General features: G+C 49.8%; 1 protein-coding gene across 12 annotated transcripts in view; it reads right to left on the reverse strand.

Annotated features, from left to right (window-relative positions):
* CAMKK1 (calcium/calmodulin dependent protein kinase kinase 1) overlaps positions 1 to 24064 on the reverse strand; it is a 93689-nt gene that overhangs the window by 21711 nt on the left and 47914 nt on the right. For all 12 annotated transcript variants that reach the window (XM_030288145.4, XM_072937216.1, XM_072937213.1 and 9 more), the window contains 6 exons: positions 22532 to 22585; positions 15484 to 15535; positions 14859 to 14992; positions 14204 to 14240; positions 11950 to 11971; positions 9974 to 10062 (listed from right to left, as the gene is read on the reverse strand). In XM_030288145.4, coding sequence (XP_030144005.4) covers positions 9974 to 10062; positions 11950 to 11971; positions 14204 to 14240; positions 14859 to 14992; positions 15484 to 15535; positions 22532 to 22585 — 388 coding nt within the window. The remainder of the gene's footprint in view (positions 1 to 9973; positions 10063 to 11949; positions 11972 to 14203; positions 14241 to 14858; positions 14993 to 15483; positions 15536 to 22531; positions 22586 to 24064) is intronic.

Here is a 24064-nt window from a genome sequence, read left to right on the forward strand (position 1 = left end):
ATTTCTTCCTTATAGAAAAGTGAAAAACCACAAACAAAACAAAACCACAAAGCATTTTCTCTCTAATATAACTGTGTATTTTGTAGAATACATTCCCTGCCTCTGCACCATTTAATGAAAGCTGAGGAACACTGTGGGCAGTTTTCCAGCTGCCATGTGTTTCCTCAGTTCCCATCTCTGCTCTGGTCCCCAGAAACACAGAAACAAAGAACAAAGAAATTAGAAACACATCCTTTGCAAAAATCAAAGCCATCAACCAATGGCTCACTTGGCCAATGAATATTTGAGTTTCCAGAGAACATTACAGTTCTGACAGTCTGACCTTGGGTGCTCAGAGGAGAGGCTCAGCACAAGAGCTGAGGAGCCCAGGAGTGAGCCTGGCCTCTGCAATGTCACCTCCCAGGTGCTTTTGAACACCTGGCATCCATTTAAAATAATACCAGGCTGGCATGGGAAGGTGACTGGGAGCAGCGTCTCACCCACTCACTGTGAGTGACAGCCACCAAAGTCTCCTGCCAGCTGGCTGAAAGTTCTGCTAACTGCAAATCCCCTTCTCCATGCAGCCTTGTGCAAATAGCCATCCATGAAGGGAGAAGGACAGGGGACTGAGCACCAGCTGGTGTAAATGAACATCACAGCCATAAAAGCTGTGCTCACATCTGTCAAGAAATGATTTGGAGCTGCTAACCTGATGGAGGAAATCTGAAATCCCTGTTCTGCTCTGAAGAAACGTAACTTGAAGTCCCAGCCTGCCAGCTGCTGTGGGCATCCTCCTCTGCACAGCTTTCCAAAATTGGCTTTGGGCTCCAAAATGCACAGGCTTATCCTCTGCTGTGCTGTGCCTTGCCACTGGGACAGCTCAGCACAAGGCAAAGTAAAATAATCCCCCAAAATCATTCCCGAATCTTCTTGCAGGCAATAGACAAAAGCTGGTTTGCGTGAGAGCTGCAGGACCCCAACACTACTGAGCTTGGAAAAACTTCCCAAGCCACCAACTTCTGCTGCCAGTGCAGATCTCCTGCAGATTACATTGGAGAAAGGCAGGGACAGTTAATCCAGCAGGACTGGCCACAGGCTGCCTGGACTTGCCTGCAGTGACACAAATCACTGCCACAGGAGCCCAGGGACAGAGCTGCCTTGGGGGAAAGGTGCTGGTTAATCCAGCAGGATCTGCATCTCCAGCACAGCACACAGAGGAAAGGATGGTGTTATCCCTGCAGAACTCCAGAGGGAAAGCTTAGCATCTTGGCAATAAAAGCCTGCCACTAATGACACCTTCCAGACTGTAATGGCTGTACAGAAGGGACAAGGACCCACCCCAAGGGGAGCAGGGGACAGCCACAGTCAAACACAATCACCAGCATAAATTAACCCTCTCATTTCACCATCCTGAAGCATTTGGGAGCAAGCTTCATCCTCTGTAGATTCAAGAGCAGCAGGTAGGAAAGGCACTCTTGTTAGGATTAGTTCAGTAGAAGCCAGGACCAGAGGTCCCAGAAACAAAACACTTGTCCTGTCCTTGGAATTAAGGACACATTGTGACACAAAGAGGAGCAGGGATGCATCAGGCTCAGCAGAGAAAAAAAAGCACTTTCAACATAAAACCCCTAAATGTGCTTTAAACAAACAGAACCAAAATAATGATCTGTATTGCTGCACTTAAATGTGCTCCATGAGGGTCTGGGGATTATTCTTCTTTTAGACAAACTCATGGCCTCTCCTTAGTTCCCTTCATGGGCAACTGGGCCTGTGGTTGTGACAGCCTGGTCAGAGAGAGAAAGCCAGATAAACTTTCCCAGGAATTGTTCTGGGGAGTTTGAGAAGACTGAGACAAAGAATTACAAACCATCTTGCAGCTGGTGTTTTAAACAGTTGTCTCTCATAAGGTGTTTACCAAAGGGTGGCTCCTAATTAACCAATGGGTAACAGGTATGTCATGGGTTGATATTGGTTATGTTTGTTTAAAGCACATGTAGGGGTTTTATTTACATGTTGAAAGTGCTTTTCCTTCTCTGCTGAGCCTGATGCATCCCTGCTCCTCTTTGTGTCACAAAGGGACACAAAGAGGGCATGCACTGGTATTGCTTCATAATGAAAATGAAATCACCTAAGATATCACAGAGCCCTCAGGACAAAGTCTGATTATGCAGCACTCTGTTAAATTTGGTTTTATTAGACCCATTCTTCAGTTCAGGGGAAAGGTAACACTATTTCAGGCCTATTTGCATCCAGATAACAATCCCATGGATTCCTAGAGCATCATCCAGGAAAAGATCTCAAATGTAATAGAAATCCTTATTTGTTAACCCTCACAGCCACCCCATAAACACAGCAAGCAGGGCAGGGGAGTGCCTGTGTACTACATCTTATCACAGCTTGTGTTAGAAAGCCTGACCAGGGATAGCTGAAGTTGGATTTAGTCAAGACTTAGAGCTCCAGGGTGCTCAGAAACAAGAAAATGATGCTAAAAGTCTGGTCTGTCTCCTACTACTGCCTAAATCCAGCCTGCTGAAGGCTGATGCTGTACAACCTCAGAGAAGGATTCAGAGCTCTCAGGGTGTGAGCAATCCCTGGGAAAGGAGCATCCTTCCCCTATCCTTCTTGATTTCAGACAGAGCTCTAGCAGGCATACTGCTAGCATACCACAAAACCCTGTACTTGGGTGTTCAATGAAAAAACTGCCTAAAATTAAAGGTTTTCCTGAAAAGCTGGCTTTTTTGGGGTTTTTGTTTGTTTGTTTTGGGGGTTTTTTGTTGTTTCTTCACTACCATGTGTTTGAACCGAGTTGGCAATAGCAGCCAGCTGTGGTCCAGTAGATGGGTCTGGAGAAAAGGGAGGATATTGGGGAAGTTCTCTGCTGGTTCCTATCTGTACACTCCTATCTGGGTCTCCACAGTTCTGCCATTGCCCTCCTGCTCCTTAGCAAAGCCCTGCTGAGCACATCATTCCTTTCTGCTCAGTCCCTCAGCTGCCCCAGGTGGGACAAAACAGCCATTTCACAAACACTCCTCATTCCAGATCCCACAGGCTATCCCAGGACTTTCCCTTTCACTCCCAAATGCCTGGGAACTGTCTGCCAACAAATCCACTGACAGGGAGTGAAAACCCAGAGGGAGACAGATAGAAGTGGTAGAAAGAGATCTTGTTCCTTAGTCCTTTTAGAAAAGTTGTTTTTTGCTGCATTCCCCTCTGGAAATCTTGGAGATCCAGCAAGTTAACACAAACTTGCTAAAAGCTCATTTAGAAATTAGACATATGAAACTTTGCAATGCAATGACACATCCTGCTATTTACTGAGGCCAGTGCTGAATTCTGCATGATTAAAACCAGAATCCCATTCCCATTCAAGGACAAAAGCAATCCATATGGTGCTACTGCAGAGCCTGCTTAGTATTACTCTCACATTGCCCCTGTAGCAAAGAAATTATTGAACAGCCTCCCAAGGAAACTGCTGCACCACCATCCAGAGCTCAAAACAGATGGCTGCTGGTCCACAGGGCTCTGCTGAGGAAGGGCTGGAGGACGGGGGTGACAAGGGGAACACCCCCATACCATGCCCAGCTCCCTGCCAGGGCTGCACCCACACCCCAGTGCCCCAGGGGAGCAGGGCACAGCAGGGCCAAAAGAACCTGCACAGGGCTGCTTCTAACCCCCAGCAGCCACAGAGCTGCATCAAACAACAAAAATCAAACTGCCTGATCTTCAGAGGCTCCAGCACATCTCTCTGATCTCCCCCATCAGCTAATTACTCTCACTCTTGTACAGAGTCCATATCGATCAGCATCAGCAACATTGCTCCTCGTGAAAGGGTTTTTTGTTTGGTTGTTATCAGCTAAGGAGAGCTTGTCTGCATGTGATAAAACACAAGCCAGCCTCTCTTCTCCTGGTGGTGTCATTTATAACACCCAGAACATTGCAGCTGTAGCTCTCACCTCAACTTGCTCTGTTTGAAGAGCTTCAAACTTGTACAGGCAAGAGGCAGGAGCAGAGAAGAGGCAGGTCCCCATTTCCCACACAGGAGCAAGCAGCTTGCTGGCAATCACAGCAGAGCATGTAGCAGCTCCACCACAGACTTGTATCCCAGCTCTGCTGGCCCACACCAGCCTGAGGAACTCACCTCTGCCAAGAGTCAAACCAGATCAAACCATCGACACCACTGATGCCTTAGTGCACCCACCCTGCACTAGATACTCTTCATAAGACATGAGCCTCTGTTGGCTTATTTGCTTTAACATAATGGAAATTATATATTGATAACCAAGTAGAGTAAGTCTTCTCTCAGAAAAGCCAGCTTTGAAAAGTCAGAGCCTTTGTTGAGGCTGCAGGCACAGCACGCAGAGCCCTGGGTCACTGCAGCTCTCACTGCAGAGCTGCTGCTGGAAAGGAATTTCCAATGGCTTTAGCTGCATGTCATTGCCCGCCCTTCAACCCCACAGCTCAGAGGAGACAAACCTTCCTCTGCAGAGGGGAGCAATGGCTTTAGCTGCATGTCATTGCCCTCCCTTCAACCCCACAGCTCAGAGGAGACAAGCCTTCCTCTGCAGAGGGGAGACCAAAGTGCCCCCCTGAGACACAGTCACAGGAGAGCTGCAGGCTTTTGCAGAGGATGCAGGAAATAAGGTTTTTTCTTCTGCAGCCAGGCTGACAGAAACTGTTTCAGCTTCTCGTGACTGGAATACTGAGCTGGCAGCTCCAGAGCAGCAGGGACAGTCACTGTGCTTCATCTGCACTGTGCAAGTCAGCAGGGTTTTCCCCTGGGCCACCCTGGCTGTGCTCTGCACTCTCTGCTCCTGGCCAGTGCCACAGCCTGGCTCCTGCTTAGACACCCCTTTTGTCTGCTCATCCTTACTCAGGCTCTTACTAAATGAAGATTCTCATGTCCCAGTCCTAAAATCAAACTGGGATACCGACCTGGCATATCCCTCATGCCTGCTGATGAAGCATGGTGACTATTTCCTATCCAGCACACACATTTCTGCTGAGTATCTCTATGAAAGCAAAGTTTGCCTTACTAGAAGGGAGACTAACATTTAAATAACCCAGCCAAGCACTACTAGAGGGGAGTTACAAGTGGAAAGGGTGGCAATTGCACATATCCCCAACTGACAGAGATGCTTAAGCACATGCTTTAGTTAATGACACAAATAATCCAGCAAACTTTCCCACCCAAAGTGGTGTTGTCAGCTCTCTCCACTGCTTTGCTGCTCTCTTGCTGCACCCATGAAGCCTCTGCCACTTGGATCAGTTGCTGAAGCCGAAGGTTTTGCACCCCCAGCACTACCCAGCCCTTTGGAGCAGCTCAGCTTCCTCCTGTGCTCCATTCCAGCTGAGCCCTGTGCTCCTGGCAGAGGCTGTGGCGTGGATCCTGCCAGTTGAGCACACTCTGGAATTGGCACTCTGGTGGTACTTACACAGAGGCCAGGCTGCCTCCCCAGCTCCTGAGGGGGGTGCAGGGCCAGCAGTACTGGGGAAGTCTTGGAAGTGGGAGCAAAACCACTGTCCTCTGAAGGGCCCATGCCACCAGGAACCCAATCACAGTTTGCTTGAACAACTCCTGACACAGCCACAGCCCTGAGCCAGGGCTGGGACAGGGGCACCAAACCAGAGCACACAGATCAGTGATACACCATGCCTAAACTCCAAATGCATTCCCAGCCCTGCAGGGGCCAGAGGAAGGGAGACTCAACAAGGGCAGATCTCCCTGACTCTCACACCTTGAGCTACTTAGTGAACAAGGCTGGGATTGTGCTTGTGCCAAAGTGCACTCCTGGTACTGACACACTAAGCCCAGCCTAAAGGAGGAGCCAGCTCTGCCATTGTCTGGATCAGGGAACTCCTGGCTCTCTCCTGGGCTCTGTCCCAGCCTCCCACCATGCCTAATCCAGGCTTCCCACCCAGCTCTCATCACCTGGAGCACTGCCTGCCCCCAGACCTCCCCCCACAGCCAGCCCTCTTGCAGGAGGCCTCCAGTCCAGGCAAACTCCATGGAAAAGCAGTGAGGGCAGTGCCCACAGACACACAGTGGCCACAGCCACCACCAGTGATTCAAAAGCTCAGCCCACATCTCCCACCACCTTGGCTCCCCATCCTGCTCACCATTAACACCTCTCAGGCTCCAACAGGAATCCAGTTTGCAGCTTCCAACCTGATAAAATCTGACCAGCAATGATGCATTTGCTGCTGGGATGACTGTGAGCTTCAAGCAGCTGCATGGTTATTGAGCCTCCCAAATTACACAACACTTATGGATGCTTACATTAAAATTACCTTGCAATCTCTGGATTGCCTGGCAACACTTTTCCTTCAGCATGCACAAATGGTGCACTTTTCCTCTTAATTATATAATAATTGCCATGCATTTACCCAGCAGTTCAGAGAGAACACCATTTTTAACTTTCATTTGCTAATAAAGTAAGTGGTTACTCAATGGTCCAAAACGAAGCATCTTATTGTTCCTGTTGCTGGGAGTGCTTGGGCATCCTATAATTCATTGTTGAATTTCACTCTCTCTGCTTAAGACTACCCACACTGCTGGTTTTTTGGGATTTTTTTTCTGTGTACTAAGCTCAAAGTTTCCTCTGAGCAGGAACTATTCCTGCAGCAGCATCCAGCACAGCAGAGCTGGAATCTCCCAGGTGAGGCACACAGGCTCTGCTGCAATCTGAATGCTAATGGGGATATAAAAAGCTGCATCTTCATCCTTCAAGCTCTACTCAAAGACAGTCTTAAGATTCCCATTCATTTATTAACTTTTACCAACTTTCTGAGGTGACCTGACTAATTCTGGCAGCACCTGAAAGCTTCTGGACCGTCCAATTTGCAAACACTGATTTTATTCCCTGCTGGTTTTAGATAAAAACTGAGGTAGTGCTGCATTTCAATGTGGAGAGGGACTGAGACCCTCAAACCATGTTCCTCTGCCTCAGCAAGGCCCATCATGCTCAGAGACTTGTTCTCTCTCAGTGGTTGAGAGTGAGTAATTCCTTTTGGTTTAAACTGGCTACCTGATTATTTTGTTTGCTTTCCATTAGGTATTGTGTTTTTAGAGACAGAAAAGATTCATTTCCTGTCCAACACTTCCCTGACAATTAGGGTTTTATAAGCCTCTGCCATAGCATCCCTTCCCAAGGCAATTTTCCATTCTTGAGAGCTTTGGTCATACCTCTGTACATAAGATTTTCCAGGACCATCCTGATCTCCTTCTTGGGCCTCAGTTCTAGGGAGCTCTTGTTTCTAAGACAGGCTGAACACATAATATTGCACATAATATTCAGGATACTCCTTGTCTGTACCTAAGAGCTCTCAGCGATCCAAATAACTGCACAATTACATTTTCTACTTTCTTCTTCCTTTCATTCCAAATAACTCCCCAAATCTTGTTAGCCTTGTTGAATCCCACTAAGTAATGGGTTGGCATTTTCAAGAGAACTATCCAGATCAAAGCCCAGGTGAGAAGATATAATTTAGAGCCCATCACATTGTATGTATTTTCAGTGTTGTTTCTCTCCCTCATGCATTACCCTACAGTCAGCAACATGAATTTTTATCTGTCATTTTATCATGCCATCACTTGCTATCAATGGCATTTTCCTGCCAGTCTTCCCAGTCAGTTCTAGCAACTATCCTGAATAACCCAGTGCCACCATCCATCTCTCTTATTGTTCTCTACCCTTTTTATGGTCATTTAGGAATACACTGAACAGCCCAGCCCACATTATGGGCTCCTGTTTAATTGTACTGGTGACTTTTCTCAGTTGTGAAAGCTGTATTCCAACTTTCTTGATTGTCTAGCCATTAATCCACAAGAGCACATCCAGCCTAAGAGATTTAGGAGCTGCTTTGTGAGCTACTGTTAATGGATCTAATCAAAAGCTGTTTGGCAATTGAAACACAAGGTAATATCAGGATCACCTTATCTACATATTTGCTGTCTCCTCTGGAAAACAATCAGACCTGCAAGGTGGGAATGTCCTCTGCAAAAGCTGTACTGCCTCTTCCTCCCCAAATTTACCATGGGCAATTCTTCAGTGTGCCAGTGTGCAGAGGAAGTAGCCAGAGCTGAGAGCACTGAACTCACAGAGGCTGTTTGCAAGGAGGACACCAGCATCCAACAGGCCCAGAGCCAAGCTCAGCACAGCAGCAGCTGAGGTACAGAAGCAGCAATTGTTTTCAGGATGCCAGCACACAGACCTTTCCACCTTGTGTCTTTAATTCAGGGACCCCTCTTTGCTCAGCAGGGTCATGTCAACAGACACACAGGGAGTCACTCAGATGGGCTCTGCACAGACAGGGGACAAGGACAGACACACAGGGAGTCACTCAGATGGGCTCTGCACACACAGGGACAAGGACAGACACACAGGGAGTCACTCAGATGGGCTCTGCACACATAAGGACAAGGACAGACACACAGAGAGTCACTCAGATGGGCTCTGCACACATAAGGACAAGGACAGACACACAGGGAGTCACTCAGATGGGCTCTGCACAGATAGGGACAAGGACAGACACACAGGGAGTCACTCAGATGGGCTCTGCACAGGGGAGAACAAGGACAGACACACAGGGAGTCACTCAGATGGGCTCTGCACACATAGGGACAAGGACAGACACACAGGGAGTCACTCAGATGGGCTCTGCACAGGGGGACAAGGACAGACACACAGGGAGTCACTCAGATGGGCTCTGCATACATAGGGACAAGGACAGACACACAGGGAGTCACTCAGATGGGCTCTGCACGGGGAGTGGACAAGGACAGACACACAGGGAGTCACTCAGATGGGCTCTGCACAGGGGAGAACAAGGACAGACACACAGGGAGTCACTCAGATGGGCTCTGCACAGACAGGGACAAGGACAGACACACAGGGAGTCACTCAGATGGGCTCTGCACAGGGGAGAACAAGGACAGACACACAGGGAGTCACTCAGATGGGCTCTGCACAGGGGGACAAGGACAGACACACAGGGAGTCACTCAGATGGGCTCTGCACAGACAGGGACAAGGACAGACACACAGGGAGTCACTCAGATGGGCTCTGCACTGACAGGGACAAGGACAGACACACAGGGAGTCACTCAGATGGGCTCTGCACAGGGTGTGGACAAGCACAGACATCCTCCCTGTGCTGCTCACCAGCTCTGCCATGGCCAGTACTTGCCCTGCTAAGCCAGGGACAGGGATTTGTTCCAGCTGAAGCTGACTGGCTGAATCCATGGCACTGCAAACACCCATTTTCTGGCTCTGCTGTTGCCTTCAAAGTCTCCAAAATAAATAAATTGAAGAAAAAAGAGAGGCAATGTCCTTTCTAAGGGTTTTGTGACACTTCCTGGGTAAACCCAAGCTGAGTGGGGCCAGCTCCAACAGCAGCCCCATCACAGGCAATCCAAGGGGACCTCTCTGGCTCATCCAACAGCCCCCCAGGACCAAGATGGCCCTCCCCAGCTGAGCAGGAGTGTTGGACTAAGCCCTTTTCTGACCCAGAGATGGGGCAACTGAGAAGCATTTAAAAAACTTCTATTCTATTTTTAGTCTCATGTGAAGGGTGAGACAATGCACATGTTATAGTTCACATCATCACAATTAGAAGCTGTTTCTTAATTATAATACACTGTGTTTTTTGGTCTATCAGCTTTAGCCACTCTATGCTGTAAATGCTTTAAAGCCAATCATCTAAAATTACCTCTTGTGGGCCCTACTACAATGCATCTTTCATAATTCAGTTTCTCTAAAGTATCCAGTATTTTTTGCAAGGCCATCCTTTGAAACTTGTTTCTAGTTCTACTTCTCTCTCAACCATGTCTGTCCTGTTCCATGGCATTTCTAAGTCAGCCTTTCTTATCTCATAGTTTGCATACAGATGCACACTGTGTGAGCCTTCTGTCAGGCTTTGAGAATTCCCTGTAGATCTCTTTCCCCCGGAGGGGCTGAGCAGACCCTCTGCAGGCCCTGCCCGTGCTGGGTACTCACAGTACTCGATGCCCAGGACGATGTCTCGGAAGTAGAGCCGAGCCTGCTCCTCGCTGAAGGGCTGCTCACTGGGCACCTCCATGACAGGCCTGTGGGGACAGGGACAGCCACTCAGTGCTCTGCACAAGGGCAGGAACACCCCTTGCTGGAGGAGTTTGCTCTCCATCACCACGTCCCAGCACTGAGGCTCCTGAAAGGCTCTGGGTGCTGTGGCACAGGATGGAGGTGTGCTCATTCCTTCTGGAGGTGGTGATGCTTTGGTTACTGAACTTGGCTAGTGATGGGTGGCTTTGCATAGTCCCTGAGCCAGCAAGAACCACAGAGCCCTCATCAGCATCAGGATTAACTGCACAAAATAAGACAAACACCACTCACTGACAGTCCCATGGGAGAAGAACAAAGCTGGACCTGGCCTTTGGCTTCCTGCTGAAGCTGCCCGTGGCTGTGAGCACCAGCATTGCCATGAGATCCCAGTCAGCAGTGGGGACACTGCCTGTTGCTGTGCACTGCATGTCCTGCCTGCTGGGGCTCAGTCCTGACACAATATCACTGTGCAGCTGGTCTCCACTGAGGCAGAATAGAGACATGAACCACCAGCTCAAAGGTTAAATGGGAATATTTTCAGTGCTTTGTGCTAAACTGCTTTAAAAGCCTATTTAGCTGCTCAGGGTTCAGCCACCACCAGAGCTCAGCCATTCAGGCCTGAACAGCCAAGGTTACCTGGTCAGCTTCTCTCGTCCTTTCCTTTGAATGCTGCCACTGCTGAGGCATCACAGTCTCCTCTACAAGCCCCTCTTCAGCCTGTGCCTACTGAAAGCTGAGGGCAAAGAGGCTGCAAGAGCTGCTCAGCATCTGCTGTTCCCCCTTGGATGAATGGCTGGAGCTAAGGACCTCACTGCCCTGGGTGCTAACCCTGCCTGTGCTCAGCAGCCTGGCTTTGCATGTGGGCATACATCACTGACTGGAGCTGGTTTTACTGAGTGCTCCTGGACACCATCCTGGCAAGCCAAGCCCAGCCAGAGAACAGCCCATTGCCAAAACCAGGCTCTGAGGCTGTTCCCCTCAGCACCCAGCAGTAAATCCTTCCTGCAGCATTTCCCTCTTCTCCCTGGCTGCCCATTTGATTGATGACCTTCATCTCCCATTTGTGTTTTCCTGCCACTGCCTTCCCTGCCCCTTTTGTGCACATTTTTCTGTTGCTGAAACAAGGGAGAAGTGAGCAGAGCTGGCAGAATCACTAATGGAGTCTAATTGCCTCCTGCCAGAGGCAGCCAGGTGCACTTGGCTAGCCACAGGTTCCCCAGCCTCAGCTGTTTCCAGGAGCTCCCTCTCCTACAGGTCAGGCATCAGCCTGATCACCAGGGAGACTGGGGAGCCTCTTGCCAGCAACCCACTGGAGCTGGCAGCTTGTTCATGGGGCCAGAGAGAAAAATAACCCCTCTGGGCATCTCCTCCATCCTGGGCACAGAAATGATGCCCTCACTGGGACTGCAGAGCTGCAGGATCAGTGCAGGTGTAGCAAGGAGCAGTGAGGAACCTCTTAGCACCTTATCCCTTCTCCTGTGCCAAAGGAATGTGCCAACAGAACAGCCTCCCATGAGAGGTCAGTGCTGAGGGCAAAGTAAGGCAGCAGGTGGCAAGTAAATCTTGATGTAACCACAGACCCTTGTATCAGAGGAAGCCACAATGTGGCTGGAACCCAGCAGAATATTCCTATTCAAACCTTTTCTTCCAGCCACCTGATGAGGAATTGTCATAGAATTTATTTTCCACATCAGAGTCTGGCACCAGGACAGGTCCTCCCAGCCCATTTCTATTCCCCACAGCATTCCAGGCTGTAGCAGTGCAAAGCTGGGTTTTGCCTCCCCTGCTGACAGGGTTTGCCCCACTGGATATATCAAACCTCCATTTCACATGGGAACCTGAGGATGAACACCAAAATTTTCAACAGAAGGGGTCCCAGGAGGGCTACTTACCCTTTTCTCATGAGGTCAAACACTGCAAGAAAAGGAAATAAACCATGAATGAATGAGAAGAGCAGCCTGGGCTTATTTGTTATTCAGCACCTACAAAAACACATCCATTCCCATACCTGCAAAATCAATTTATCTCCACTCATTTCTCTTCCCTCACCCATGACAAGGACACCAGAGGATGTAAAATGAAAATATTAATCTCTTCAGCTCAGACAAATATCCTCCCTCCTGGCAGCTCCGTACAGGGAGACAGTGGGTGCTAATTTATCAACCACAGTGCTGCTGCTCTGGGTGTCAGCCCTGGTTGATTTGAGCCCTGTTGTACCTCCAAGGGAGGGTGTTTGGTGTGATATTTCCACTAAATTGCTGATAGCAAAGGAGATGCTGTAAGAACATGCTGCTCCATTTCTGCTGTGTCAATCAGCAGCACAGCTACAACTGTGTCAGAGCCAAACACTCCCTGGCAGGAGCCACTGAAGGGGATTTGTTGAGGTTTGCAGAGCACATGAGTTTGTGTGCCTAATTAGGAGGTTGGGGAGAAGTGTTTTTGTGATCCTGCTCTGCCCTGTTCTGCAAACAGGAGAAGGATTTGCTTTTACCTAGAGTAGGAGAGCTCTTTCCCCATGAATTACGTGGGGATTTCTTGCGCCTCCCAAAAAATCTGAGCAGATCCCCTCCCCAAAGCACTGGGGTGTGGGATCCTCTGAAGGTACAAACACACAGGGCAGCTAATTCAGGCTGAATTGGCTCATCTTGCCCTCCAGAAGCTGCAGCTTGTGGAAGCAGTTCATTATTCAACCATCCTGTACCTTTGCAGGTTGCTCATTACCTGCTGACATCCCACCCCAGTGACACACAGCCAAGTGCTCACAGCAGTGCCTGCTCCCAGCAGATCACAGCAAACACCACTTCCTCTAGATCTGCTCTGCAGTGGGGGCATTTTTGGATGGAGAAGGTGCAGTTATCATCAGCTGGGGCAGCAGCAGGAGGGTGCAAACCCACTTGCAGGATGTCCAGCCCTGAGCAGTGCAACTCCTTCTGCCAAGGGAACTGCAGAGACAGGAGCTTGATGTGCCTGAAATTCAGGGGATCCCAGGCAGAGGAAAGGGGTGGTGGAACATGGACAACAGGGACATGGCCACTGCTTGTCACTCAGGGACCAGCACAACCTCCAACAGGACCAGGAGATTCCCCACCTGTCCTGCTGCTGTTGCTGCTATTTCTGGGATGGTTCTTTTACTCCACTGATAGAGCTTGGTTTAGTTTTGGGGGTTTTTTTCCCTTCTGCAGCTTTCTACCTCACCTCTCCCCTTTCCTCCATCCCTAGGGGTTCAGGCCTTCAAACAACAGCCTCCATCACCCTCCCACCACGAGTGCCATCGCTTTGAGATGCTGCCAGATGCCACTGGGGCTTCAGCCCAAAGGGAAAAGTGGCCTTTCAAAGGGAAATTGCTTCATTTGTTAGGCAGAGTCCTCCTTCAGGCAGCTTCAGCAGTGTCCCATAATTATTTCATCAAGATCAGTCTTTGAACCTGCTTCCTCAGGAAACAGTTTGGGGAAGCAGAGCTGTAAAAGGGTCAGTCATCCCCTCCTCCAGCCCATCTCAGAGGGCACCTCAGGGCCTCCCAGGCCTGACCCTCAATGTTTACCCAAATGGGGGTTAGGGATGGCTGGTACTGTTGGGGTTTGGAGGAGAGGAAGATGAAATGGGTGGAATTCCCTCGCCCTCTGCATAAACACCCAGTCAGGCATGGCTTCCCCATCAAAGGCGGGAGTGCTGCTCCCTTAGGAGGCCCTGAGGCTCAGCAGGGTGGTCAGAGTCTCTGCAGGGGTCACAGGGAACACTCCCAAGCAACAGTGGAGCGACTCTGGAGTCACCACCACTCTCCAGAGCCTACAAAGTTCCATAGCAGGAGGACAAGGAAACCATCCTGCACCCTTCTCTTCCCTCCTGGCTCTGGGACTGGAATCAGCTCTGCAGAGGGGAGGGCAGAGCAGCTGTCAGCTCTTTTCAGTGTCCCCATGGCAAAGAGATGTGCACAGCTGTACTGACACAAGGTTGCCTTACCCTACTGCACGGGGCCTTTCCATCCCAGCTGCATTTACAGGCGTTTAAACTTGGCAGAAAAAAAAAAAAAAGTCTGCAGAAGTTGGCACAAGTTTCCTCCTGCACTGACCCCGAGTCCTGGCAGGTGTCACTTGCATCACTAGGCCCAAGCCCAGATGGTTCTGTTAGCTTATGAGACTCACATACCCATGTACAAGTTGTCCTCTGCAGGATCATCAAGGACCTGAGAGATCACAGAGAAATAAGGGGAAAGAGGAAAAAAGTGAAAAACAGCAGGAAAAAAGATTTTTAAGCAAGTAATACTCCCAGTACACTGTGCTGAGCTTCAGAACACTGAGAAAAATTTAGGCTAATATTTAGAGAGTTCTGCAGAGAATTTGGAGGGGTTTTGGAGGACAGGGTTTTTTGGGGGGGTTTTGGAGGACAGATTTTCCCGTCTCCAGAAAAATCTGGGCTTCTACCTGAATTTGGAGAAACAGCCTACCAATAAAGGCACTGCCTGTCTTAAACTGACCTCAGTCAATAACTGAAATGGCACTGAAGCCTTGCACTTGTGCACCTTCCCAGGCTTGTCTGCACACAAGTTTCAGTGATCAAAGCTCACTGCTATTTCTACCAGCACAGTGAGCTGCCTTCTCCTGGGCACCAGCCCAGAGCTCAGGGTGAGAGTGCAGTTTATACTACAGAGTCAGTAAGACTTTGCTTGGGATCACCACCTAAATTTCTGAACATCTATTTTAAACCCATTCTGGCTGAAGTAGGAGCAGTTAAAGAAAAATCCTTTTGTTGCAATACAAACCAGATTTGTTTCAGCATAACGTAGCGTGGAGAAGCAGCTCACCTCTATCAGCTTAACAATATTGATGTGGTCCAGCTTCTTTAGGATGGCTATTTCCTGATAGACTCTGTCCAGGGGTGCCATGGGCTTGGGCTGCTCTCCAGAGGATGCTTTGGACCCTCTGGGAGGAGGCCGACCTGCAAGTGTGACAGCAGAGTGAAGAACTCCTCATTTGGCAGCAGCCCCTGCACAAAGGATGAGCAGTGCCTCTGCACACCCCTCCAGCTGTTCTGGAAGATCTCATCCCCTTGTTCTCATCCCAAAGCTCTGCAGTCTCCCACCTGGAACTGAGCTCTCCAAGTCCCATTCAGAGCAGCTGCCCCCAGATGGGTCTGGGGCATCCCACGGCCCAGCCTGCACCCAGGGGCTGTCCCAGGGGTAAGGAAAGGAGGGCAGCACCCTGCCTAATTCCCAGTGCCTAATTAGGAAGAACATGGAAGAGTCACCACTTCAAAGAGACTCACAAAAACCAGAGCCAGGAATCTCATTACTGAGTGTGTTGAATTTCCCTGAGGCTGTATCTGCCCCTCACCACCCCCTCCTAACCAGCTCCCTCCTTGCAGACCATGTTTCTACAGAGAGTTTTGGCTGAGGACAACAGGCAGACCTCCAAATGTGAGATACCCACGTGGAAATCCATACTGCTTCAAGAGCTTCTTTTTGGAGAGGACTTTCATAGCCTGGAGGAGGAAGAAAAAGCAGTATTAAAACTGAACAAGAGCCAAAGAGCTGATTGCTGTGACCTGGAGTATGCTGGGCATCAGGGAATGTCTCAGGGTTGCTGCTCACCCTAGAGAAGGGTCCTGCTCAGTGGTGGCCACACCAGACAGACACTGACCCAGGCTTTCCTGAAAGCACTGCTAACCATTTGGTCCATTCATCTTTCTTTGATTTCTTTTCAAATGGACAAAGAAAAAGGAGCCCAATTTCTGCATTTGGGGCAGAAGCTTGAGGGAAGAGGTGGGTTCCTATGGCTGACCCACTGCTTTGGATGATGTTATGGCCATGCTCCAGCTCAGAGACACTTCAAGGCTGCTTTATCTTATGTTTTGTCTTGTCAGGAGGTATAAGGAAACTAAACCCAGGCAACTAAGGTGTGGGAAGGGGTCAGGGCAATTCTTCCTGCCATCCAGCTGGCATTAGCATAGTGGCAAAAGGCAGTCTGAATTTAATAAACAGTCTCTGTGCCTCCATCTGCTCTGTGCATTAATAACCTTTTGGAGAGCCACTCAAACCCCCCAAGTGGCCCAGCAGATGAATATTTAATGAGAAACCAGCTCATGGTACCAGTTGCTTGGGAAAACAGCCTGTGCTTCCAGGAGCTGGGATGGTCACTCACTCCTCCCCCTAGCCTAAGGGGTTACTCCTATTAATATAGCATCCAATATGTAAATCACACTGGAGTGACTCCTACACAATCTAACCTACCAAGGAGTCCTGCAGGACAGTCAAACTCCCAGGAATTTAGCATCACTACCACAGAGGCAGGGTCTCTACCTGTTTTTAACACTCATACCAGGAATAGGTCACCAAAGCCATTCCAGTGAGCTCCTTGCCAAGCTGTTGTCCCTGGCAATGATGGCACCACATGCCCAAAGATCCCCACCTCCCCTCAGTGCTCCCACTGCAGCCAGGTTCATGGCTTGCTGACAGGATTGTTATTTTTGGTACTGATCCAGCAAAATCCTCTGGATTTGCACCCGTGTAATTGAGAAGAGACGCTGTGCAGTGTTTCAATCCTGCCTGACAGCTCCAAACCAACTGTTAGAAATGAGGGTGTTGAGAGACAGACTCAGAAGTGCTTATCTTTGACTTAGCACAGCTCTGTGTCCAATACAGGCAGCCAAATGACTCATGGTCTGCTGAAAGAGGATCCAAGATGTGCACAACCGCCTCCAAATACGGCCAGGACCAAGCCTGGAGGACCTCCTACGCTTCCCATTTTATCTCTCCATCATGAAAATTTATGAGAAAAATCAAAGGAATTGGTACATCCATTTCTCTTTCAACCACTGCCAACCCAGGAGGAGAACTCTCCTCTTGCTCCAATCCCATCTTGAGTCCTTGCTGCCTTCTGGCAAGGAGCTTCAGAAAAAGGACAGAGCAGAAGATGCAATTTGCTGCTGAAAGTTCCTCAGCCTGAGGAACTGAACTACCACCACCAGCCATGGCCACATCAGGACAGTCCTTCCCAGGAGAAGCTGGAGGGAGCAGGAAGGCACAGAGAGGAGCCATAGCTGAGACAAGGCTTGCTCTTGGGGGCAGAAATGGAGGGAACAGGAGCTACTGCTGTCACCCAAACACCTTGAAGGACACTTGAGGGGCAGTAGGGGGGTAGGAGAGTTGACTGCAGAGCACCACTACTGCTGAAAGAAGCACAAGGATATGCTTATGCCAGTTTTGAAGTACCAGTATCTGCTCCTGCACAAACAGGGCTGGGTCAGAAGAGAGGACCTGTCCCACTGCGCTGACAAACTCAAACAGGGACAAAAAGCAAAGTTCATCCTGCAACAGGCCAGAACCACTTAATTATCACAAGAGCAGAGAGGAGGGCACGTGGCTGTGAAGCCTCACTTTAATTACAGTGAGCTGGCAGGGCCAGGCTTCCTCCTGAATCGTGGCTGCTGTAATGGGAACATCTCGGGGATGCTTCAGCAAACCTCTCCTTCGGGCTCAATGCGTGACAGAGCCAAAGACATTTGTACTCACAGGCAGAGCTAATTACCCAGATAATGCCTTTCTGATAAAGAACCAGCTCAGAGCCAAGCTGAGGGATTTTCCTTTTGCACAGGCAAGTGTTGCTTCAGCCTTCTCAGGAAAAGAGGGAGCCTGGAGATTTCCTCCACACATCCTCCTCCCGACTGTTCCCGCATGGACACGGGTCTTGACACTTCCCTCTGAGAAACAGCAGGAACTGTGTGCTTTTCTCTGGTGTATGTTTATTATCTAAGTTTACTGCTCTCTTCCTATCAACCCTACAGCTGGAAGCCACAGGGAAGCTGCCTAAGGGAAAGGAGATCCCAGGTTTATGGAGAGGAGGAATGCCTGTGACACAGCAGCTTCCACAGCAGCGGGACCACAAGCTGTGGGTAATGACAAGGGCAAAAATAGCATTAGTTTTGGGAGGGAAGGGTGACAAAATGATTGAGCCAAGAGAACTTATCACCTTATCACCAAGTGAACCATCACCTGTCCTTGGTGATGCTCTCACAGCGCTCAGAGTATCATTTTATTTGTTAAGGGAGAGACATGAACTGCAAGGGCAGAAGCCTGTGCACAGTCCCTACCTACAGCTCCCAGGGGAGTGGGATGCTGCTCAAAGATCCCTACCAACCACCTAAATCCTCTGCTAGTGCACGAGGACACACTGTGGGAATGCTGAACAGACCAGAGAGTGTTTCCAGCCCTTCCTCACCTGTCCTGCCTAACAACATCCCTCAGACAAAGCAGCTGAAAGGGAAGCTCTGCTGGCAAAGAGGAGTGTTATTACCTGAAAGAAAATCCTAAACCAGACAGATATAGCTGCCATGGCCTTAAAATCCTGCTCCTGTGTTTGTCACCTTCTGTCCCACCAGCAGAATTCCATCACCAGGCTGTGCCCCATCCCTGCAGTGCCACCACAGCAGGGATGCTGTCCTGGAGCTCTCTGTCCCCAGCTGCCTCCCGAGGATCCTGCTGCTACCCCGGGTGACCCAGCCCCTTAAAGCCCTCAGCTGAACAGCACAGGGTGTCAGACTGAGCCAGAGATCAGCTCCCTGCTGCCCACTGCTCTGAGTGCAGCTGGCAGTGGTTCAGGAGCTGTTACTGAGCCGGAGGATGGGAAATGCAGGAGCTCTGCCTTCCCTTTCCTCCTGGATGGCAACCAAAGCAGTTCTCCAGGGGCTGGAAAGTTCAAGGCTTGCTGCTGGCCACCTTCTCAGCAGCAGCCCTTTGTTCAGCCACTCCTTTCATAAACCTGGAAGGAATTTCTCCCCATCACTGAGACTTGGAAGGAAAGAGCCCTCAGTGCAAAGATTGTTAGGTACAAACAGAGGCAGAGAGCACAATCACACAAATCTTGTTTCTTAGGAAACAAGATTAAAAAAGAAGGATGAAAAAAAGAAAAATCCACTCACAACCTAAATGCTGTTGCCTTATTCCAGCAGTAGCATAACAAATGCCCATCATAACCACTTTCCTTTGCAAGCTGATTTAGAGATTGGAGATAGGAGGAAGACATGACCTGAGGCTTCAAAGAATCAAATTCCATCAGCACAATGATTCCAATCTAGATCTCTGCTTGGACACATTTGCCTTTGCTTTTTATTTGCTACTTTTTCAGAGAACTTGGCCTTTGATTTTTCCCTTAGTCATCATCAAAGCATCTCCTTCAAACTGAGACACTGAAACCTTTCCAGTGTAAAGGGCTCCTTGGCAGAGCCCCACAGAAGCTGCTGTAACAGCTTCATGTGCCCCAGCAGCAGCAGGGTCCTCTGCTCTGGCAGCCAGCTCTGCTTTCTAGTGGGGTCTGCTCCTTGGAGGGAGCACTGGCTCACATACCTGTGCAGAAATTCCAGTTTCCATGGTCTAACACATTCCCTACATCCGGTGATGTGAGCCAGGACACTTCACAGCCCTCCAGGCACTGTGGTGCTCTCAGCAACCAAGGGCAAAGCTCTTAGACGCACTCCCTCATCTTTAATGGAAGGTAAAAAACCCACAAAGTAAACACAACCCATCTACATTTTTTCCCAAATGAGGCGGTTGAATTTTTTTCTTGAGAGTTTTTCCTAATTCTAGGCCAGATCCAAAACTCATTAAAGCAGCAGCAATCTTTCCTTTGGCTTTGACAGGAGCTATATTCAGTCCTTGCTCCCTAGAAACTCTGCCTTTTTGAAGGGACCTAGCAGAGGGTCCCACACCTCAGCAAGAATCAGAAGCCACACTGAATTATAGCCCTAAATATTCTTTTTTCTTATTTCTTTGCAATTTTGGTCCTTGTTATTGCAGAACAGTAGCTTAAAGACAGTAAAGAAGGCAGCAACACCCTGGCCTCGTGCTGAACCACTGCAAATGAAAATCAGTTATAGAAGCAGAATATCATAGAATGATTTGGGTTGGAAGGGACTTTAAAGATCATCAGTTCCATCTCCCTGCCATGGGCAAGGACACGTTCCACTAGACCAGGGTGCTCCAAGCCCATCCAACCCGGCCTTGCTCACTAAAGGCCAACCAAGGGCTGATTTCCTCCAATTACTTCTTACTGCTTTTCACCACTGAGACAAAAAAACACCATCTAGAGCTAAATCTGGGGGAAAACAAACACCCAGAAAAGGCCATTCCCAACTATTAGAATCCCAATTGCTTCTGTTAACTGCTGGTAGGAGTCATTAGGTACCCCTGGGGCGCACTGCTGAGGGATATAACAGGGATGGGAAGGACAAGCAGGGCAGGGTGGAAGCTGTCTCAGCTCTGGGAGAGCTCCAGGGTCAGGCACACCAGGCAGGTGGAGAGCTAAGCAGCCATCAGCCAGTTGTACAATCGACTGTTTCTCTGAAGATCTGAAAAGTCTGCCAGCTCCTGAGCTGCCTGAATGTTTAGGAAAGGCAGAGGTGTCTCCACCATGGCTTGCCCTCCAGAAAACAGGCAGAGGTGGCTGGGAGGATGAGGGTGCACTGGGGAAGGGGACAGCTCCCCCTGCCCTGCCAAGAGGGCAACAAGGGACATGGACCAGAGTTCAGAGAGGCCCATCCCTCCATACACCTGCCAGGATCACCTCCCAGCCCCAGGATCCAGCTCAACCCCAAAAGGAGGATGGGGTGAGGCAAAGAGCACATCCCTGCAGGGCTGGCACTAAGGGGGTCTTTGTGCCCTGCCCACCCTCAGGTGAGGCTCAGACTGCCCCCGGGCACGGTGCCCCTCCCGGCCTGCAGCACCTTTAAGTGTTTGCTTAGATTAGAAACCAAGATTAAATGGGGATTAACTAACACACAGCAGGCTAACCTGCACACAGGCTTTCACTTTTGGTTTTGATTTGACCAGCTAAATCTACATCCATGGGGTTAATCTGCATCCAGAAGAGGGGCAGGAATGCAGCAGGCAATGCTACCCTAAACCCAGCTCTCCCCTGCTGAGCTGTAACAGATGCCCTGCCCACCTCTGGGCACCTCAGTGGCATTTCTTGAACAAAAAGGCAGTGCCAAAATGTAAGGATTACAATTTTCAAAGGAAAAATATTTTCAGCTGGAAATAAACATGATTTATGGATGTGATGCATTCCCACTCTGTGCTACCAATGCTGGCACGCCTGTGCTGGATGAGGGAAGTCAGGCCTGGCACCATCACTCTCTGAAGAACAAACCATCCTGCTGCAGGGCATGGCAGGGAGGATTTGGAGGGCAGCACAGAAAAGGAGCCACTGGAAAAAGCTCTGGTGCAGCTGTGAATCAGCTTGGAAAGGATGGGAGATGGAAAGAATTGTGGCTCTTTCCTTGGCCAGCTCCAGAGCACCTTGTCCAGATTTTTGTCTCATCTCTTCCATCCTTCATTTCAAGACATTCCTGCTGCAGTTCCAGACCTGCTGGAAGCACAGAAAGGCTAAGGAATACCCACAGGCACACAGTTCCCACCTGACCATTTCAACCTGGTGTGTCACTTGTGATGAAGAGTCAGGGAGGAAAAGCTGCCTGGGGAGCAGTGGGGAAGGAGCATGCTTTATGTTCCACAACACATTCTTATCCCCCTTTGTCCCCAGGGCAGCAGGGACAAGCAGCAGCACATGAGGCTGCCTGGCTGCTCTGATGGGCCCATTTTCATCCACATGCAGGAGCAACAGCAAGGCACTCTCACCAAGTGCAGTGTGGAGCAGCAGGGCTGTCTTGGGTTGAGGTTCAAGAGCCCTGCAACTACCCAGCTCTGCTCAGCAGATTCCTGCCCTGGGATCCATCAGAAACTGCTGGAAGCTCTTTCCAGAAGCCTCCAGGTACAGCCACACATAGCAAGGAAATTTTCCTTGCTTCCAACTCCTGCTCTCAGCCTGAACAAAACAAGCCACAGGGCAAGCCCAGGGACATGAGCACATCTGCAGGCAGATTTCACAGGAATTCCAGCTGGGATGGATGGGATTCAGCTCCTTCTGAAAGGGGAGGCCCAGAGCAGGAGTCTTCAGCATAAGCAGCCTTTTGGAAACTCTCCAACTCTGGCATCGTTAAACCCCAAGATTTGCCTTCAGTCTTGCACCTCACGCCTCATGCCCTGACAGGGAGCTGGTTCAGCGTCCCCCAGGCATCCCCCACGGGGGTGAGGTGCAGGGAGCCTGGCACTGCCCAGGCACACATCACTGCTCAGCCTTTTCCCGAGAAACGCCCCCCTTTCCTTACAAAACACTCCTGCTCCTTCCAGGCCAGGCTTCCAATGCACAGCAGGTGCTGAATGCCACCACCCACGTGCCTCTAATTTCAGGTGACCTGCTTCATAGCGAGGAGATGCCAAGGCAGATCAGCAGCGTGCTTCTGCAGCCTCCCTGTTACATAAAGCACCCACCGGTGCCTCCTGCGCACCGCTCCGTGCCCAGCAGAGCCTCAGCTCCTGCCACCACCCAAACCACAAGGGCACCTGCTGCAAGCAGCCAGGCAGAGGGCAGCCAGCTGCCAGGGGCACAGCAGCAGCCAGGAGCAGCAGAGCAGAGGCACACTTACGTAATACTTGTCATCGTTCTCGTTGTAGGCCAGTTTCACCACGCCGTAGGAGCCCTGAAAATAAACAGCAATTGCACGGTCAGTTCAGCAGCTTCACCTCGTCCTCCTGCTGCTCCAGGCTGGTGGATCACAGCTGGGAAAAAAACCAACCCCCAAGGCCCCAGAGCATGCTGAGCCCTGAGCAGTCTGCAGGTGGTGTGACCCTGCAGCAAAGCTGTGTGTTTTGGCAGCTCTGCTGGAGCCACTGGAGGATTATCCATGTCTGGAGGAGTTGAGTACTCACCCACCACCTCCTGCCCTGAGCCAAAGCCACCATGTCTGTCTGAACTCAGATGGGTGGGGAGCAGAGAGAAAAAAATTCAATCAGATTTCTTTTTGGTGCAAATTTGGAAATTCTGCATGAACACGTTTCCTGTTCCACCAACCACTTGCTGCCCAGGCAGATGCAGACCTGGACTGCTGCTGTACCCACAGCTCCAAGGACAGACTGAAGCCAAGCTCCATCCAAACTGCTCTTTTTCAAAGTCCCAATAAACTCTCATTTTTTGCAAGTAAGACATGATCGGGTATTATCCCTGACACATACCTGTTGAATAAATGAGTGGGATGAACACCAGAGCCTTCAAAATATTTCTCTTAACTTCACTGAGAGTTGAAATAAGGTTCTGGTCTCTGAGGAGACTAAAAAGTCACCTGGCTGATCCAGAAGCACAGCAGACCCTCTACCAACCTCACAGTGCCCACCTGCTTGCTGTGACCAACAGGGAAGGAAGGAGGCAAGGAGAAATCCACCTGAGAGAAGGTTTCACACTCTCCTTAAATCATACAAGAGTCATAAGTGGGTCTGAAGCTGTGTGTGAGTTGGGGATGGCACCTGCTGGGTGGTACCTGCAGCCTCACTCCCCCTGCCAGCAGCCACAGGCACAGCCCACGGCACAGAGGGTGGGGGTGCCATCCCACAGCCTGGGCCTCTCATTTTGGAGGCATTTGGGCTAATTAAACTTCTGATGGTCTCTGCTGGCTGCAGTGTTCCAGCTGCAGAGGCAGACACAGCTTCCAGACAGCACCACTGCTTGTTGAGCCATCTGCAATGGTGGCAAAGGGCCAGATGTGCAGGTGTCCGAGCTGCTCACCAGCCCAGACCTCTAAAAAACTTTACAGGAATCTCTTTTGAATCATTCTGCAGCATTTAAACATGCATTAGAATTAAACAGACATTTCACGTGACGTAAAAACTTTAACTAGTCCTGATGGGGACCAAACACCTGCCCTGATCATATTTTTGGGTTATTTTTTCCTTGTGTTGTATTAATGTATCAAAAGCTCTTAGTGTTACATTTGGCAAGCAAACAGCCCTGAAAGAGAGCCAGCTTAACCACCTTCTGAGGAAGGAAAAATAAATCTAGATTTCAAAGGAAGCAACTCCACTGTGACCTTGAACAAAACTTGCTCAAACTAATATGGAAAAAACTCTCAAAACCAAAAAAAAAACCCCCAAAACCCCAAACTAAACACAGCTTGCAAGGAGCCTTG

The sequence above is a fragment of the Taeniopygia guttata genome, chromosome 19 (genome assembly GCF_048771995.1).
Source record: "Taeniopygia guttata chromosome 19, bTaeGut7.mat, whole genome shotgun sequence".
Classification (NCBI taxonomy): domain Eukaryota; kingdom Metazoa; phylum Chordata; class Aves; order Passeriformes; family Estrildidae; genus Taeniopygia; species Taeniopygia guttata.